Source organism: Leishmania panamensis (assembly GCF_000755165.1).
Source record: "Leishmania panamensis strain MHOM/PA/94/PSC-1 chromosome 20 sequence".
NCBI lineage: Eukaryota > Euglenozoa > Kinetoplastea > Trypanosomatida > Trypanosomatidae > Leishmania > Leishmania panamensis.
Window position 1 is genome coordinate 2245470 of NC_025866.1, and position 18065 is coordinate 2263534.

The 18065-nt window shown below is 58.8% G+C and overlaps 4 protein-coding genes across 4 annotated transcripts; all 4 read left to right on the plus strand.

The window, feature by feature from the left end:
* Window positions 1-882: 882 nt before the first annotated feature.
* LPMP_205430 (hypothetical protein) lies at window positions 883-9105 on the plus strand (the record flags this gene model as incomplete). The annotated part of the gene is made up of 1 exon (XM_010700439.1): window positions 883-9105. One exon carries the CDS (start codon window positions 883-885, stop codon window positions 9103-9105), a length of 8223 nt encoding a protein of 2740 aa, XP_010698741.1.
* A 1258-nt stretch (window positions 9106-10363) lies between these two features.
* On the plus strand, window positions 10364-11212 carry LPMP_205440 (hypothetical protein; the record flags this gene model as incomplete). Its single annotated transcript, XM_010700440.1, has 1 exon — window positions 10364-11212. One exon carries the CDS (start codon window positions 10364-10366, stop codon window positions 11210-11212), a length of 849 nt encoding a protein of 282 aa, XP_010698742.1.
* Window positions 11213-13037: 1825 nt separating this feature from the next.
* On the plus strand, window positions 13038-15395 carry LPMP_205450 (hypothetical protein; the record flags this gene model as incomplete). Its single annotated transcript, XM_010700441.1, has 1 exon — window positions 13038-15395. One exon carries the CDS (start codon window positions 13038-13040, stop codon window positions 15393-15395), a length of 2358 nt encoding a protein of 785 aa, XP_010698743.1.
* A 1870-nt stretch (window positions 15396-17265) lies between these two features.
* On the plus strand, window positions 17266-17835 carry LPMP_205460 (hypothetical protein; the record flags this gene model as incomplete). The annotated part of the gene is made up of 1 exon (XM_010700442.1): window positions 17266-17835. The coding sequence occupies one exon, from the start codon at window positions 17266-17268 to the stop codon at window positions 17833-17835; it is 570 nt and encodes a 189-aa protein (XP_010698744.1).
* Window positions 17836-18065: the final 230 nt, after the last annotated feature.

The window sequence follows — 18065 nt, forward strand, 5'->3', positions numbered from 1 at the left end:
CATCTCCTCCCATCAGATGTTCTACCTTCTTTTCTTCGTTTTTTTTCTTGATGATCACTTTTTATGGCAGAATGGATAGGGGAATGGACGGAGCGCTGCGTATGCGCTCGAGAGGGATAACAATGGCACCAGGCTGTTTGCAAGCACAAACATATCAGCAATGAGAGCAGCATCCCTGGAATCCTCGTCAAGGTTCTCAGCATGGTGAAGGTGAGAGAGAAGTATCGTGATGTAGATGGCTGCTGACCTTTCACCACTTAGCCCCTCTTGTTTTCCATGCCAATGACTGTACCCCCCTTGTGCGTCATTGATGGAGGAGGGGCGGGGCCTCAAATTACACGTTGCGGTGGTGATATGGAGGCGTGTACCACATGTTCGGCTCCTTTGTGTCCTGCTACTGCTCCCCTCTCCTTCCCCACCCCTCTTTCTCTCCCTCGTTTTCTCTGCTTTTCCTTTTAGCACTGCTAGGCTGAAACTTCCTCTCTCCGTCACCAGTAGGCGCGTGTGAGATGAGGAGAGGGGCGGTCCTTCTTCCCCTCTGCCTGCCTCATACCTCTCCCTCACTCTGCTGCGGCCCTGTCACAGCTACTGTTCTGCTTTGGACGACCTCCTTCCCCCTTTTCTCTCCCCTTTCCCTCCACCTCTCTGCCAGTGGGTGGGCGTGCGTGTGTGTGTGTGTGCTTGTGTGTGGGAGGAGGGTACTCGCCGACTCAAAAAAGAAGGGAGAAGTGGACAGAGGGCGAATTCAGAGCGAGCGAAGAAGGCAGAGGCAGCAGCAGCGCACATTTTTTTCAAGTGCACGCATTATCGCTGCCAATATAATCACCACCTCTTACCTCCTCATTGCATTTATCCACTCACGTGTTGTCAAGTTTGTGTGGGATGCCAATGTCGGCTACTTCTTCATCAAACTGGCCGGTGTGTCACCGCAACGATTCACCGCTGAGGACGGTGCTCTCAGCGCCAGACATGGAATCGCTAGATGAAATCACAGACAGAGATGTGCAGGAGCTTCTACTGGCCATGGGCTCTCCAGCCGGTGGCCATGACCGTGGTGCAAGACTGACGGATGCGGAGGCGGCGGATGACTGCGCCGTCTCGTACTCCGCTACCGTAGTACACTCACACGAAGAGTCGCCGGCCCAGCAGCAACAACTGCAACAACGGTCTTTTACCTCCTCCAGTACCTACGTCGATACTCACTCTCGCTGTGTGCCTCTTCCACATCACGCGATGCCGTCTCCCATGACGACTGAGTTCCAAAGTACTCTCCCGTTTAGTGGGGGTCGCACGTCTGTCACGTCAACACTCCCACAAGCCGTACCATTGTTTCGGTCAAATGCGTTTGCAGAGCAGAACAATGTGGCTGTGGCATCGAAAAGTTCGACTCCGTCGTCACCGTCCACCACCGCTGTTTCTCCAACAAAAACACAAGACGGCAGCGCGGAGTACCGGAGCTGGGCATCGCCGCTGTTGCCGTCGCCATCAGTATCTCTGGCACCGCCGCCCCTAGTGCCAATCTCAGACACTGAAGTGCTCGAGGCCGAGCGCCACCGCTGGGACTCACAGCTCGTGCAGGAGTGTTGGCTGCATCAAGAGCTCCACGGCGTACGGTGGGATGAGGAGTTGTTCCTGCAGCATGGCGCCGCGTACCGCCCTCGCGCTATAGCTTCTCGCACCGCGGTCTCCATGACACACTCAAAGAGACTGTGCATTGTGCTGAACGTGGAGACGTCTGTCGTGGGGAACGCGGAAGGAGCGCTTGGAGACGAGAAGGGCCAGGGTGGCGATGACAGCGCTGCCGCTTCGGCGGCGCTGCCATCGATGAGTTCCCCTGCGGCGGAGGCGTGGGCACCGCTCTTCATGTGGCGCTCGCCCGCCTTCATCCTCGGCGACAGCAGCGCCGTCTTGTCGCAGCTGTCGGAGCGCCTGAGCCAACAATACGAAGGGCTGGCACCGCGACCGCTGCCAACGACGTGCTGCACCAACGCTCGGCTCTCTGATCTCATTCAGACCCTCAGCGACGCCCGTAAAGACGCTGGGGATGCAAAAGTCATTTTTCACTACGTTGCTCGAGGAGTGCCGCCGCCGTGTAGGGGTAATTTATATTTGGTAAACGTAGGGGGAAGCGCCACGGGATACGCCGGACCGCCCTACAGCAAGCTGTCCCTGGACACCTTCCGCAGCCGTGTCGGGTTCCCGCTAGTCTTTGTGGCGGACTGCGCCCAGGCTGGCGAGGTACTGAACTACTACATACGAATGTGCGAGGAGCAGCATCAGCAGCGCTATTTCACCTCCTCGCGCGAGTACCAGCTCAAGTCGAGTCTTCAGGTAAGTGCAGCAGAGCTGGGTACCCCGGCCGCTGGCCAAGCGGGCCGGATGAACTGCAGCTTCGATCGTGTAGGCGGCAGCTTTGACCCGGGCCCTTTCGACTCGCTCCACCGCGGCGGTCACTTTGGCGCTGGCGGGATGGACGGTGCCGCGCCGTCGCAGAGTGCCATCCTGCATGACTTCTACTTCATTGGCGCTACTGGCAGTACCGACAATGAGAATGGCGGCGGTAGTGGCAGTGGGAGCAGCGCCATGGGATCGAGGATTAGTTTTGGCCGTAGCGATGCTGGCATGATGGGCGTTGGCGCTGCCGCCGGTGGGGCGGTAGGCGGCGGTCGGGCTGTGTGTAACGGTGATGCCGGAGCCCTGCGGCATCACCCACGTCTCCCCTCTGACATCCTGACGAGCTGCCTCACCACTCCGCTGCGCATGGCCATCTTGTGGTTTATTGCGATGCGCCCTGAGCTGCAGGCGCTGCACCCGCTCATTCTCCACCTCTTTCCTGGTACCTTGACGGACAAGAAAACGCCTCTCGGCCAGTTGCAATGGTACCTGCAGAGCATCACCGAGTGCATCGCGTGGTCTACTCTCTCCCTCCCACAGTACTCTCGACTTTTCCGCGAGGACGTCTACGTCGCGCCGCTCTTTCGAGGGTATCTGTTGGCAGAGCGCATCGTCGTCGGTGGACTAGGCGGGTGCCTCAGTGTCTACCCACCCGTGCCAGCGACCCACTCACACACGCTGTGGAGTACGTGGGACAACATTGTGGAGCGCGCGTGCATCTCTCTCCTCCGTGCACTTAGGCCCACCCCGCCACACTGTGCGAGTGTGCTGGAGTTCCGCACTTGGCTGGATGTGCAGGTGACAGCTTGGAAGTATAGCCGTCCCGACCTTCTGGCCGTGGCAGCCCGCAATGCGATGTCGAACGCGACCGCGTCACCGGGGACAGAGGCGCAGACAAATTGCTTGCCGTCGCTGCCAGACGACTCCGCGGTGGTGATACCACCGTTCCTGAGCGAGGAGCTACTCGGACTGCAGGCAATGCTGGATGGCATTACGCAGCAGTCATTTGAGGTGCCACGGGCCTACTTGGCTGGAGTGTGGGGACTTCCACCACGCTTGTCGACCTCAGTGGCGGCGTGGGGCGGCGCTAACGCGACTGCCGCTGCTGCAGACGGTTGGGATGAATCCGGAGAGACCAGACGTGAGCGACGCCGCCGGCATGTCTCTCCTACCTCGAAAGGTGCCGCACAGGGCAGAAGTAGCCGTGGCGCGGCCGCCAGAGTTGTGCTGCGCGGCATTGCTGACCAGTACTGCAACTCTCTCCGCTCGTCCTATCCATCAGCGCCTCAACAGCTATCGCCGGCTTCCAGATCATCTGCTTTGCCTAACAGTGCTGAGAACGCTGCCGGTACTGACAGCCTGCTTTGGGAGGGCAACACGCAGAGCAGGGCGGCTGCCTTCTTCCGCCATGCCTCGACTCAAAGTCGGCGCTCACGCAAGCAGCACCCCATGGCACCTGAGGCTGCTACTGCTACTGCTGCTGCTGCAACTCATGACATGCCGAAACGGGTGGAATCGCACGCCAGCGTCGCCTCCCGACGATATCAGCGAGTGTCAAATCCTGACCTCAGCGGGCTTTCGAGTGCTACCAACACTTCCGCAGCAGTGTCGACGGCGCCTGTTGCAAGCGGTGGGGCGGCGGTGCCACCCGCGCCTGCCCTCTCAAGGGCGGTCACACAGCGCTCCCCAAGGCACCTTGCGGTGCGCAAGACAGAGTATATGACAAACCTCCTCACCAGCGCCGCCACCTCTGGCCACGGCGTCTCTTTCCACTACACCACAGGCTTGTATCGCCCCACAGTCGCGATAGACACCCCCGCACCTCTGGGGGGCCTGTACGGCTCTTTCTCCACGGCGGCGACAGCAGCACGGTCAGAGGCGTCAATGCCGCAGCAAACGTTCCCGTTTGTGGACCGGATGCCATCGTTGCTCCAGGCCCTGCTGGTCGCTGCACACCGTGAGAGGGCGACAAAGCTGGTCTGCCGACTCGTCGACTGTGGCCCGGCAGCGGTGCTACAGTGTGCCGAAGCAAACGTCTACCGCTTTGTACTGGACCGTTACTGGAGTCGGTCCGACTTGCATTTCTTGATGCCGGCCACACTGTTCATCTACTGTAAGAGCTGCTACGCCGATCCCGAGCTGATTGGGTCCGCGAAGCAGCGGGACGTGGCGGTGAAAGCCTGCGCGGAGATACTCCAGTGCCCGGTAGAGGTGCCGCCATCTACGTCGTCAGCTGGCAGTGGCGAGGCGCCAGGGGCGTGGCAGAGCACCGTGCTGGGTCCTTATGCCACCCCGTACGGACAGCGCATGATGGCCGCGTCGCTGCTGACGCTCATTGCCTTGCACAACGACGATGGCCGCGAGGCATGCCATCAGTGCGGTGTGTTTCAGCTCTGCTGCCAGCTGCTACAGCAAGCGCAAGAGGAGGCGCCACTATGGCAAGCGGCGACAGAGGCGTCGACCGCTGCTGCTACCACAGCAGGTGCGACGACGGTGACAGCAGGACCGTCAATCCCTCGTGTGCTGTCCTTCTCGAAGAAGCCGCCTATTTTATCGACACCGCCGGCGCTGTGCCATCAACAGCCCGCAACGCCGCTCTACGAGGCAGGCGACGAGCCACGGCACGTGGCACCACCGCCGGTGTCTATCGCCACCACTTACCACTTGACTTTGCTGACGCTTTTCGTGTCGCTCCTGTGCAACTGGAAGCTGCCCACCATTGCTTCTGCTGCTACCGGGGAGGAAGCAGAAGAGCACAACATGGAGAGGGGGGAAGGGGAGCCGTTTGGCAGCTCGCCCGCAAATCCCGATATCCCTTTCTGCGGAGCGCCGCCGCCTGACCCGCCTTCCCTGAGTCCCCCGCTGGATGGCACCGTGCACGACGTACTGCGGACGTCTGCCGAGGTGCTCGAGGCGGGGTTGCATGCGGCGGCACGGGCGTTGCTGTACTTTATGTACTCTGAGACGTCGATTCTGCGCGGAGCAGCACAGCGGTGCTTCATGATGGTGCTCATCTCGCCAGCGCCGAGCCAGGCCTCGCGAGCCCGCTACGCCGAACTGCAGCTGCATCGTCTGTACGAGATGCCAGTGCGCATAGCCGAGATGAACACGGATCTGAGGCTGGAGGCGATACGCATGGCCTACGTCACGTATCACTGGCTGTTTGCGCAGCTGCGCGATGGCATACCGGTGGAGGAGATTGGGCAGTACGTGGTCCAGTGGATGTATCGGTGGTTCAGGCTGGCTGCCAAGGGTAAGCCCCCGCCCGCACCGTTCATCTTTGGCGACAAGGGCCCTTGCAGAACCGGCGCACAACCCACGTCCATCCGCGCGCACGGCAGCAACTCCTCGTCACTGCCCCAGCAGCAATCTGTCCACAACGTCTGGGCACCGTCCACTGTGTCTGTGTCGTACTGCGGACCGAACGTTCTGACACCGGGGTCTGTCTACTCTCACCGCCGCAGCAACGTACTGGCGCCCACTGCCCGATCTGTCCGTGTCAGCATGGTGAGCGACTCCTCCACTGGGGCTGCTGTGGACTCTGTGGTGCTCGGCTGTGGTCTTCGTCACCGCATCACGCAACAGGATCATCGCCGGTTGCAGGCCTACCTGCCCCCACTCAGCAATCTTGTGCGCCTCTTTTTCGAACACACTCAAGACACCTGCCCCTACGTGCGCACGTATGTGCGGCGTGTAGTGCAGGAGGAGTTCAATTTTCTTCGTCAGCCGTGGTATGATGACTACGCCGTGATGGACAACCAGCGCCCCTCCTCGTCATCCCTCATCGCCGAAGAGGACGACTACAGCGCGGCAGGCCGTCACCACCACCCCAGTCATCAACGTTGGCAAGGCCACGCGTCCGGCCCCCGCCAGAGGTATTGTCACGGCGACCATCACCATTATGCCAGTGGGGAAGGCGGGCCAGGATGTGGCGGAGAAGAGCTAGAGGCGTCGCCTACAGTGCTCGGCAGCGACCTCACCCTGCGCTTGCCGCTCAAGCAGTTGGTTCGTGTGAGTGAGGAGATGGACGCTCACGACGGCGGCGGCGCCGCGGCAGCGGCGCTCTTCGGTACGCGCCCTATGAGTGTCTCTCCCACGGCGATGCCGAGCGACTTCGAGGTTGGCCACTGGAGTGTAGTTGCTGCCGCGGCGTCCGCTGGGGACATGGATGATGTTGCTGAGCCGCACCCTGCCGTGCTGCGTCGTTTCATTGTGCGACTGCTGCGCATTGCGTCGTCCAGCAATGCAGAGGGAGCAACTGCGTCCCCGACGTCGCCGCGGCGTCCACTCTCGCACTATCGTACTGATGCTGCAGACGCTGTCGGCGGAGAAGACGGCGGCTGTGACGACATGCGGCAGCAGAGAGGACGCAGCACTCGTGGGTTTCCTTGCAACAGTGACGCAGAGGCCGACCAGGGCGGATTCGCCATGCGCGCTGGAGCTCGTGGCGGCATGTCTTCCACTGCCACTACTCGGCGTCGTGGCGCTGGCGACAACGGTGCCAGGCTGCAGGATGGGGTCGACTACTTTGCGTCTGAACTGCATGTAGGCAACGAGGAAGTCATCAGTGGCAGCGAGATGGCCAGCATGCTCCTTGACGCGGAGGCCTTCGCGCTGCACCCGTTGTGGACTCTGGACAGCACCGCCATGATGACGTTTGCCTACGGCGCCCTCAGCTTCCTTGAACGCTTCATGCTGGAGGAGATGGACGACAGCGACCCACGCCACCCTATGAACCTCGAAAAAGAGAACGCGTTGTACGAGTACAGTCAACGCGTAGAGCGCAACATCCGAGCATCAGCTCAGGATGCCACAACGGGCGTGGTGGACGTAGGCGGATGCGGCGGAGCACCGTTGCAGGCGGTGCGTGATGCGGAGCAGCTGAGCAGGACGGCCGGCAGCGCAGCACCCTTCCCGACGGCAACACGTGCGTATCCCCCATTCCAGTTCATCGGCGTAGGTGACATTAGCTGGACTGATATGCCTGGATACGGACGGCGTGGCCCGTCAGCGTCCTCTAGCTTCTCCCCAGAGTCAAGTGCTACACGGCATGGGGGTGGTGTCGACGCGGTGGCCTCGTCCCTCTTGCGTGTGGCTGGTAATGTGGATGTCATCCTCTTCCACCCATCGGAGCCGATGGTTGTGACATCAACAACGAGCGGCTTGTTGAGCGTGTGGTCGTACGAGCATGTCGGCAAGACAGCGGTGGGCGAAGTGGAGGCGGCGCAGAACGTAGTTAACAGCGGCAGCGGAGGTGAGGACGGTGCTGAGAGCTCTGCGACAGTGCGTGGCCCACGCAGGGGCCCTGTCTCATATCGTCAAGGTTTGGAGGCACTCGCGCAATATTTCCTGCGCGACGTTGTCGGCCGCGCCAACTTTGCCATGGAGCACGTTGCGCAGCCCCGATACATGTACGACCGATACAACCCACACGGAGAGGCCCCAACTCGGCGCGCAGGGGGTTCCATTGCCGCTGTGAAGGCGGAGCTAAAAGCGCGTCGGCTCTCGCGCGCTGTGTACAGCACAGGTAAAGCCGTCAGCGCCGCGGCTCACCTCCCTAACGAGGCAAATGACTTTGGTGGTGGCGGCAGTCGGCCCAGTCTGTGGATGGTGCGCGCCGAGGCCGCCAATGCCGCTGCCGCACTTCCGTCTTCGTACCGGCACCGCCACCAGCACTACTACCACGAGGTGAGCGACCTGCATCTCATCGATGCGGCCTGCCACCCTCTGCTGTGCGCGGTGCGGCGCACCGGTGCCGTGGAGATATTTTCCAACTTTGCCGACCGCCAACAAGTCCGCCGTGTGACCACCTTCGAAACTTTGCAGGTGGATGAGCGAGAGGAGCAGTACCACTGCGTGTCGAGCTACCAGCCCCCCACCGGCTTGTTGTACTTGAGCACTCAGGACAGTGGTGTCAGCACCTGGGATTTGGGAAGCGAGCAACGGCTTGCAGTGTCTAACCGATTGACCACCGCTGCTGAGGATACCGCCGCCGTGTCGGCCCTCATGGCTCATCCGTGCACGCTGTACGAGTACGTTGTGGGCAGCTATGGCATGCCCGTATGCGTCTTCGATTTACGCGACCGCACCACCGGAGCGGCTCGACGCGGCGTGTCTCTGCCGTCTCTCCGTTGTCACATCAAGAGTGGCCTTGTCTCGCCCTTCTGCCTGCGGGTGAGCTACTCGCGACGCTACCCGAATGCGGTGTTGGCTGGGTACGCTGACGGAACAGTGGCCGTCTGGGACCGGCGGTATGCGAGGCAGCCGTGCATTCTGTTTGGCGCGGAGCTCGACAGCTCGTCTGCTACAGACCCCACCTCCAGTAAGGTCCACCCCACCTCCGCTGCCACCCCTCGCATGATTTGCCACCTTGACACACATCCGAGCAGCAAACGGTTTCTGACGCTCATGACAACTCCGTCATCGCTGCAGCTCGTGCAGCCCTGGAGAAACGACGGACGGGCGAGTCTGGTTGGCGCAGGCGGCTCTGACGGGGGACGCTTGGCTCATGAGGGAGCGCTAAAGCGGCCGACCACGTCTCTCGTACATGAGTTCTTACTGGACACCAACGGCGGCAGCAGCGGTCCTGGGGCTGCGTGCTTTCACGACTTCAGCCCTGTCCTCGGCGTCGGCGTTGGCAGCACTGTGCAGCTGTACGGCACACCGTGTCTCACCTCCGCGACAGCGTACCTTGAAGGAGGCCTGGGATGAGGGAGGGGCGCAGAGAGGAGCGCTGCGGTGAGGGAGGGGGTAACGTATTTGCGCGTGTGTGTGCGCGTGTGTGCGAGCATTGCGGAAGTCTTTGAGCGGAGGAGGAGAGGAAGGTTCTCCTGTCAGGACTGCACCTGCACAATGTCGATCTTGGCGATGGCCAGTCAGAAGAGTGGACTGAGATGTCGACCCACCCTTTTCAATTCACCTTACTGGCTTTTTGGGCGCACCTTGCTGCACTGCCTCTCCCTCCATGTGTTTCTCGCTCGCGTGCGCGCGCGCGTGAGCTGTATTGCAGCCTGAAAGGAAGGAGCCACAGCAGAGGCGAGACCAAACCAACAACAACATGAAGGGTGGGGAAGCAGGTGGGTGACCATACGAATGACGCATGTAAAGTCGTGCACACAACTCCTGCCAAGCCTTTTGCGGCGAGTTGAGCCACACCACAGGAAGTGCAGCTCGGCATTTTCCAACGACGCCAATACACTCCCCCTCCGCCTACTGTCGTGAGTCTGCACATCATGTAATGGTTATGCATCCATTCAAACCTGCAGTTGCAGCTGTCTTTCTTGCTACCTTTTCTTTCTTTAACCCCGCACACTCCTTCCCCTTCTATCGTCTTTGCCCGGTGTGTGTGGAACGCACCGCATGCCCAGCCCCTCAGCGCTCACACGCACCCCTCCACACGAAGATCCACGGCGACGGATTTGTCAGCGCCTTTTTTTCCTTACCTCCTCTCCTCCAGCGATTTTTCCTCTCTTCAGACGCGTGCCCCCCGTATATTGTACGTAAGGACCCTTCATCTCTCTCTCTCCCTCCTTCTCTTCAAGGGAAGTTTACTCACATAGTCCCTTCCCCTCCTCATGCGCCTGTGCGCTCGCATAAGCGACGTCTCTGTACTAATGCTGCTTTTCTTACCAGAGTGAAACAGATTTCCTCTTTTATGCTGTGTGGGATTCTCGTTGTTGTGACACTGTCCCCCCTCTCTCCTTCCCTCTGCTTGCACTCTGCCTTGATTTTCTCCACCCTCCCCTCATTACGGTAGTCGTGGCTCACTTGCCTTGCTTGGCAGTTATTGGGGTGGTCTCTGTGGCTTTGGTACTTTGACGACCCCGGCTTCCCGCACCAACTCCCTCCCGTGCTACTTGCGCGCGCTCTTCAGACACGCACGCATCGCGACCAGTGGCGAGGGCGCACGCATTCTCACTCCCTTTTGTCCATCTTTTCTGGACTAAAGCAGCCAAACACGTACCACAAGATGGGCTGTGAGGGTAGCAAGAACACCGGCGAGAGGCTAAGAAAGGATTCTAACACTGAGCATGAAGCGGCAGAGCAGCCCGTGCCCGATCTAGACGATGCGCCGGCTACAACTGTGGCCTCTCCCATCGCCGCCATCATCAGTGCTTCGCCTGCTTCGCCTCCGCGTGAAGTCGAAGAGAACTGGGAGGTGTGTGGGGCGCTCACCTCATCTTTAGAACAATGTGCCACTAGTTTGCCGACCGAGAATAACGCGACCTCGGAGTCAATGCTTTCTGCGGCTGATACCGAGTCCACTGAGGAGCTATCAAAGTCCAAGATGCTCACAAGGAATTACGAGCAGCCGAGCACTGCTAATGAGCTGCCAGTTGCTGCCAGTGAGAAGCCGCGCGCTATTGTCGATCGGCGACACCAACTCTTTACCAAGCTCCGTCAGCAGGAGAACCAGGACCAGCGTGTGATGGACAAAGGCTCGCCTTACGCTGGCCCGGGCCCCGCAGCGGAGTTCCCGGTCGAACAAATCTACCGTTGCTTTAATACACAGAACGGCCTTCTGTTCCGCTTGGTGAACAACAAGCGACATATGTGGGCGTTCTACAACGACACGACGATGTACGTGATGCGAGTGTCTGTCACCTTCGGCCCGGAGAGCTCTGTCAAGGCGCTTGGCAACACGCGCCAGATAATGCTCAACGAGGAGACGGGCGAGTGCCGGCTGGTTCTGGATGTGGCACCAGGGGAGACCCAGAAGTTCATGCGCGGTGAGTACAACGGCTTTATTACGTGCTACGCCGCGGATCCACTGGACGATATCTCCGACTCTGATGCAGGCACGATTCTCCCCCAGTAACAGCGACGGAGGCCGTCAGGATGCTTGTTAAGAGCATGACAGCCGTGCAGCCGAGGTGCATGATGAGGCCCAAAGCCCGATGGATACCGCTCCCTGACGCACCCATTGAGGGGAATTCACTGGCGAATGCAGAGGAGACGGGGGAAGAGGCCAAGGCTACCGCTGCAACTGCGTAGAAGTCCGTGACTCCGGCGACGCCTTCCGCTGCAGTGCGGCTGAGACGAAGGTGACGCCCTAGGACACCAACGCACATTTTCTCGCGGAGGTTTGTGCGGTCGATCGCAAGGCCAACGATGGCGCGGAGAGCACGACGTCGCAGGTGGTCTAGGGTGTATGTGTATGATGGAGCTGCGCGCGTACGCATGTTGGGCTGATTCTCTTTGCGCTAAAAAGGATTTTTGCCCCCCTCCCCCCCTTATTCTGGTGTCGCTGCTGTTGTGTCGTCTTTCTGCTCCTCCTCCCCCGTCTCCTCTCCAGACGCTATATGGCTCTCGGCACAGACACACCCACGCACCCACATACGCACGCACGGAATACATGCTATTTTTTTGCATTGCGTCAATGTCGGATGGTGAGCGTGCCTTGCTATTTTTCTCCTTTCTCCACACCCTTCATTCTCTTGGTGTGCACCTTTCGCCTTCCCACCCTCCTCCTCTTCCTCACCACGTCATCTGTTTCCGCCTCTCTCCAGACTCGCCCTCTGTATCCCTTCGTTATATATGTTTTCTTCTCTGCTTTGAGCTTTGTGCGCTTTGTTTAGTGTCGGTGCCATCGCTGTCTGGCACCATCCCCCTTCTTGTTGGTCGAAGAGGCGTGCATGAGTGGGATGCGCTGATGGATGGGCAAGTTGGTTTTTTTTCTTCTGCTTCTCGAGTTTGTAGGCAGTGGCCTCCTCTCCTTATACGTTTGCGGGTCTTTTCATCTTCGTTACTCACACGTCTCTCTGTGTGTTGTGTGTTGTGTGTTGTGTGTTGTGTGTTGTGTGTGTGTGTGTGTGTGGGTCTCTCTCTCTCTCTCCAAGAGCACGTCGCCTCTATCTGTTTCCATAGACTCTCCTCTCTCGTACTTGCTTGGTGAAAGGGAGGGGGGAATACGATGAGGTGCACTGGCTTCTTGACCCGTTGCACCGGAGGAGGTCATGGGAAAAAAAAGGGTAGGTATGATGATATGGAGAGGGTACTATTGACTTAACGGTGAGGCGTATGAATTCTCACTTATGCATGTCTACGTGTCTCTTGCATCATCTGACAGGCTGGCGACACCCACACGCATACACACCCATACAGACACACACACACATGAAAGAAAAGATGCGGTAGACAATTATATGTGCCTTCATGAAGGCAACCCTTTGTGAAAGCCCCCCAAAAAACGATTTGGTGGTTCATATCTGTACCTTGCCTGCCAACGACGTTGCTGGTCATGTGCACCGATGGCGTGTGTGCATATGCCCCTGTGCTCGTTTGGGGCAGTTTTTCTCTTTCTTGAGCACCTCCATCTATGTGTACGCGTGGATGTGCGCGTGGTTGCGTTATTGAGGTGGACAGTGTTGGCCTATCCATACAAAACGCTCTGCGGTTTCCTCGCTCCTGATCTCTTGCTCTTATCCCCTTTCCTTTCCTGTCGGCGTACGTACCTCTTGCACCGCCTCTCATCTTGTGTACGTCCTTGAGCTCCCCTCTTCTCGCTCCCACTCCATTGTGGGCACTTCGGTAAGCCTGTGTCATTCCCCCACTACCTCCTCTTTCTCTGTCCGTGTGTATTGTCCTTCTTGTTTCTACTGTCTCCGTCAAGGAGTCAACACCGCGCACCTCACGTCGTTTCTATGGGCGCTGGTTCCAGTACGGCAAGCGCTGGTGACGCCGGCGTGCCATTGCCGACGTGTCCGCTCTTCTACAACTTTATGCCTAATGCGCAACTCATTCCTGCATCGACGCTGCCAACACGCGGTCCAGACGGGTTGCTGTGCCATCCGCAAGGCGGGTGCATGGCACGCGTCATTCAGCTCCGCAGCTTGCCGGTTGTGTCGGAGGACTCGAAAAGATGTGCAGCGCAAATTATTGCCGATGCCAAGAAGAAGAAGCGTGGCGGCGATAGCACCGCAGACAGGGAGGAGGCGAATGCCGTGGCCGCCGCGAATGACCTCCTCAGGAATCCCAGCCTTCACCCGTCTCTCAGCTCGTGCTTCCTTCTCAGCATCGCAGTTGATGAGCAAGGCCGGCTCGTCCCGCTGTCGACAGGCGATGAGCATGGAGTGAACGCCATGGCCGGTGGTGGCGGCGATGGTGCGCAGTTGGCCACCTCAAAGATGTCCGAAAAACTGACGTCTCCACGCTCGAAAATCGTGAAGAAAGGCTTTAGCTTTTCCGTCTTCAGCAGCACCGTCCGCACACCCCTGGCGCTAGGAGAGGGAGGCAGTTGTGAAGACTCTGTGGCTGGCACTCCGAGACCGTTGCGAGGCGGCAACAACGGAGCGGCGGCAACAAAGCTTGTCTCGGTGCTGTCGCCGGTCCATGCCTCCGTAAACGCGGGAAGTCACCCAGCGGGAGATGCACTGCTCCCTGATCCACCATCTCCGCACCGCAGCGAGGCGATGCCAAGGTGGCGCAGCCCCACCAGCGACAGTGGCGGTGACGGCGCGCAGCTCGCTTCGTCAAAAAGGCCCAAAGGGCTGACCTCTAGCTTCGCTTCTCCACCGCCGTCTAGCGCTGGCTCAAGTAATGCGGCGTGCGACACGACTATAGAAGGAAAGCAGGGCACGCCACTAGTCACCATCCCAATGTGCTCCGTGCTTGCGAAGCAGAGTCATTTCCGCAAGCCTGAAGAAGGCCAAGGCAGGGAAAGTACCTCGGTAGCATCAGTCTTGCCGAACGTAGGTGCCACTGGCGGTGATGGTGTTATCCCGCCGCGCATACGTCGGCAGCTTTCGCGCATCACGCTCCTCCGCGTGCCACAACGGACGCGGTGGTTCTTGTTCAACGATAGTAGGACCCACGAGGCGCAGGTTTCGGCGCTGTTGTGCTACCGGGCGGAGGAGAAGCCCACGAACCAGAAAAACCTCATCCCTGGGGAGGAGACACCAATGGACTCGTCTGGCAGGACCATAACGGCAGCGACGCCGGTCCCTGGAGACTTGCGGATTTGCTGCCGTCCGACTCCGCTTTCTCACACCTCCCTCTCTTCCAAGGAGATGAAGTTGCAGCTGCAGAGCATGTGTAGCAGCACTCGCAGCTACGTGGAGGTGCAGCCGATGGCCGTGGAGGTATTGACAGCTGCCATTCCTGCCCCCAAGACACCCATGGAGGAGGAAAAGCTTGCAGAATTCAAGAAGCGAGCCTCTGGTGCGGCTGCTGTAGAAGTGTTCGTGGTGCTTGCGCCAGGGGCGACAGTGTACTTGGCGGAGGGTGAGGTTCTGGGCTACAAGATCGACACGCATCTCGTTCCATTCGATAAGTTAGCCAGCATCGCGGTGCTGGGCCGCATGCTCACACCAGAGCTGGTGCGCAACCTCAAGAAGAAGGGTGAATCGGTGAATGTAAAGGGGTACCGGCACAAGTTGATGTTCTTGGCGAAACCAACAGAGACGACTGCCGGGGCCGCGTCTGCGCACGGATCCAGTCTTGCCCCCGCTTGCCTCACAGGCAGTGCCATGGCGCCACCGCCTACAGCTGCTGCTAGAGGAACACCAAAAGACGCCAATTTCATCCCACCTCTCTCGTCAGACACGCCGAACGTCTCGCCGCCCGACTTGGGGCGGTCCACTATCTCTGTGACCTCAGCGACAGCTCTAACCGATTCCGCTGGGCACGCTGCTGATGCGACTGTGGCAGCAGCGAAAACGTCTGCTGCGCCATACTGGAACCGTCTGTCACTTCAGCGCCGCTGCAAAACTGCGGAAAAGAGCGCCAATGATGAAAATCACTCTGAGGGGGCCGGAAACCCCTCTAGCTACAACGCGCCGGCAGCGGCTGCCGCTGTTCTAGCGTGGCCTGCAGCAGATACTACAGCCACACGTGCAGGCGAGATGGGTAACGCAGCTGGGGTACTGGAGCTGCCAGTGCTGGGCATCAAAAGCTTAATAGACGACTTGGACAAGGACTGTTCTATACCCCGCAGTCACGCCCCTTTGGAGGGTGGCCAGTTGTATAGCACCAGCACCTCCTCCCTCCACATCTCCTTCTAGGAAAAAGAGGGAGGACATTCATAGGCGTGATAGGAACTAAATCGGTCTGTGTGGCTCTTTCCTTCGCGGTAGAAGCGAGAAGGGCTATGTGGAGGTCAGTGCAGCGGGAGGGGATCTGTCCACGCATGCCTGCATGTGTGTGTGTGTATGTAGAGACACTGGTAGTGCGTTGTTGCCATCCGTAGAGCTCTGCGCAGGGATGATACCTCTCTCACTACATGTGCGTAGTTGACAGGAAGAGAGGGACAGCAAGAGGCACATATCATGACACATACACCATCCATCTCACGTGCGCGGATGCGAATGACGACAGTCACGTCGGTGCTCCTCTGTGTCGTTTTCTGTCTTTTTCTTCGCTCGCTCATTTTTTCATTTTTTCTTCTTACGCGTATTATGTTGCCACCGTTTATTTATTTTTTGTTTTTCTGCTGTACGTCCGGATTGTGGCTCAGCGCATGTGTGTATGTGCGTGCAGGTGTGCAGGTGTGCATATCTATATCTATTCACTCCTCCTCTCTTCCCTGGAACGTATTTTCTATCCGCGTCTCTCTCTCTCACAGCTTGTCTCTCTCTCTCGTTCTCGTTCTCGTTTCCTGCGGGGCATTTCATGTACATTTTCTGTTCTCATGCCTTCACAACCTCCCCCCTTGTCACTCTTTCTTTCACCGCTCTCTTCTGCTGTTGCCGTGCTGGTGTTCCCTCGTAATGCCGGTCACCTCACTCTGGTATCAGGGTCTAGTGCCCACTCTTGGTGTCGGCGGGACAGGTCTGGGCTGACGCTGTGCCGAAGTGATGTGCGGTCATGATAACAGTTGGACCAGCACACCACGAGCCGTGTGGACAATCCAGCGAATATACGCACCCGCCTACTTTTCTTCTGTCTTTGATGCGTTGCAGCTATGCCGAGCGTCATCCTGGGCCTAGCCTGCGCAGCATGCAATGGAATAGCATTGGGGCTGTGCGACGCCAGACGGTGTTGGTCAGCCCGACTCCTTGACATAGCCGTGGCGCAGCAGTGGCGTAGGTGAGCTGTGGTTGCAGACGTCTGCTTGTGGACTTGTTTGTGGCGAAATGGAGGCGCTAAACGAAAAAAGAAAGGGCGTCCAGTGCTGATGGACGAGGGCCGTTAAGAATGAGTGGCGGCAGTTGGTCGCGGCATCGCGTTTGTCTTTGGGACTTTCCTCATTCCTTTCCCATCCTCTCTTCCTGCGCGTATTTATTTTCGTCCGATATTCTTCTCTGTACCCCTGTCGCGTGTATGCGCAGCCAAGCAGCTCAAGGCTACTGCCACAACTGCATCATCCCAGTTGCATAACCGCACACTTCCAGGTGAGGCGAGGTCCTTCAAGCATTACTGGCTCATCTCCCTCATCATTTTTCATGAGTTTTTATATACGGATTGCGACTCCTCCCTACACATTCAGCTGATGTGCAACACATGGCCTCTGGACTGACATTTCTGCCGCGTTGGGGGCCCTGCCTCCTTCACTTCCCCTTCTTCTACTCCCCCCCTCTCTCGCCATGGTTGTGCCCGCTGCCACCGCAACTCTACACGCACACGTTAACGGAAGTCATTTATGTTTCTACGTCCCTCTCCCCACACTCCTCTCATCCGCGTCTGCGCTCAATCACCGCCTTCTTTATTCTCTTTCCCCCTTCAGTCTTCTATCACGCGCGTACCCGACGAAAGGGAGACGGAACAGCCTAACCGCACCAGCAGCACCTCTTGCGACACACAAACACATCATTCCTTCAGAGTATACATATCGCGGGCCACCTACAGCAAGCCCACTACAACACACGCCTCACATACACGCTCTCTATAGTCGCCCTCCGTCAGGCCCAAATCGACCAGTCAAAGCGGGAAAACATGGGCTGCGGCTCCAGTGCGCAAAATGCCGATGCACATGCCTCCAACCAAGAGGTAAAGGCCCTCTCCATCGGCATGAAGACGCGCTTCGCCGCCATCGACCCAGAGGTGCTCGGACCTTACAAGGAGGACGCGACGGCAAAGCTGGTTTTCATGTACGGCGAGACAGCGAGTATCTTCCTGCTGATCACCCCGCCCTTCCACAAGCCGTGCCCTCACTCAAACCCAGAAGGCGAAGAGAGCAGCACTGAGGAAGGCGAGAAGAAGGCGCCGGCGGTGGAGGAGACTCGCTGGACCATTTTCAACGATAGCAAGAGCGACGCCACAGTGGAGGCGACCTTCTTCCACGCAGAGGCGCTACGCGCGGCGCGCGCGCACGGGGCTGCAGAGGATGCGGCGAGTCCCGTACAACTCGAACCTCTCGACAACGGTCGCGTGAAGGCGGAGGTGGCCGTGCCGGCAGGTGCCACTGTAGCCTTCGTGGAGGGACCCATTAAGGGGTACATGTGGAGGTGCTCGGTTCTCGACTTCAAGACGGGCAGATTCGAGCCTGCCGTTGCTGCGGCGTGAGCCTCGCCACTTCTGTTCTTCCACAACCATTCAGTACCTCTCCCCCGCTGCTCACACTGTAAGGTGTGTGTGTGTGCACGGCAGTTGTAGCGCTTCGCACGTCCCACAGCCCCACCCAGACGTGGCAAGCTTCGTTCGCTTATTCCTTCCTCTCTTTTCTCTGGCGCCCGCTGTCTCTCCGTGGTCGCGGATGCAACAGGTAACGCCTGGGATATATTAGCATACGTGCA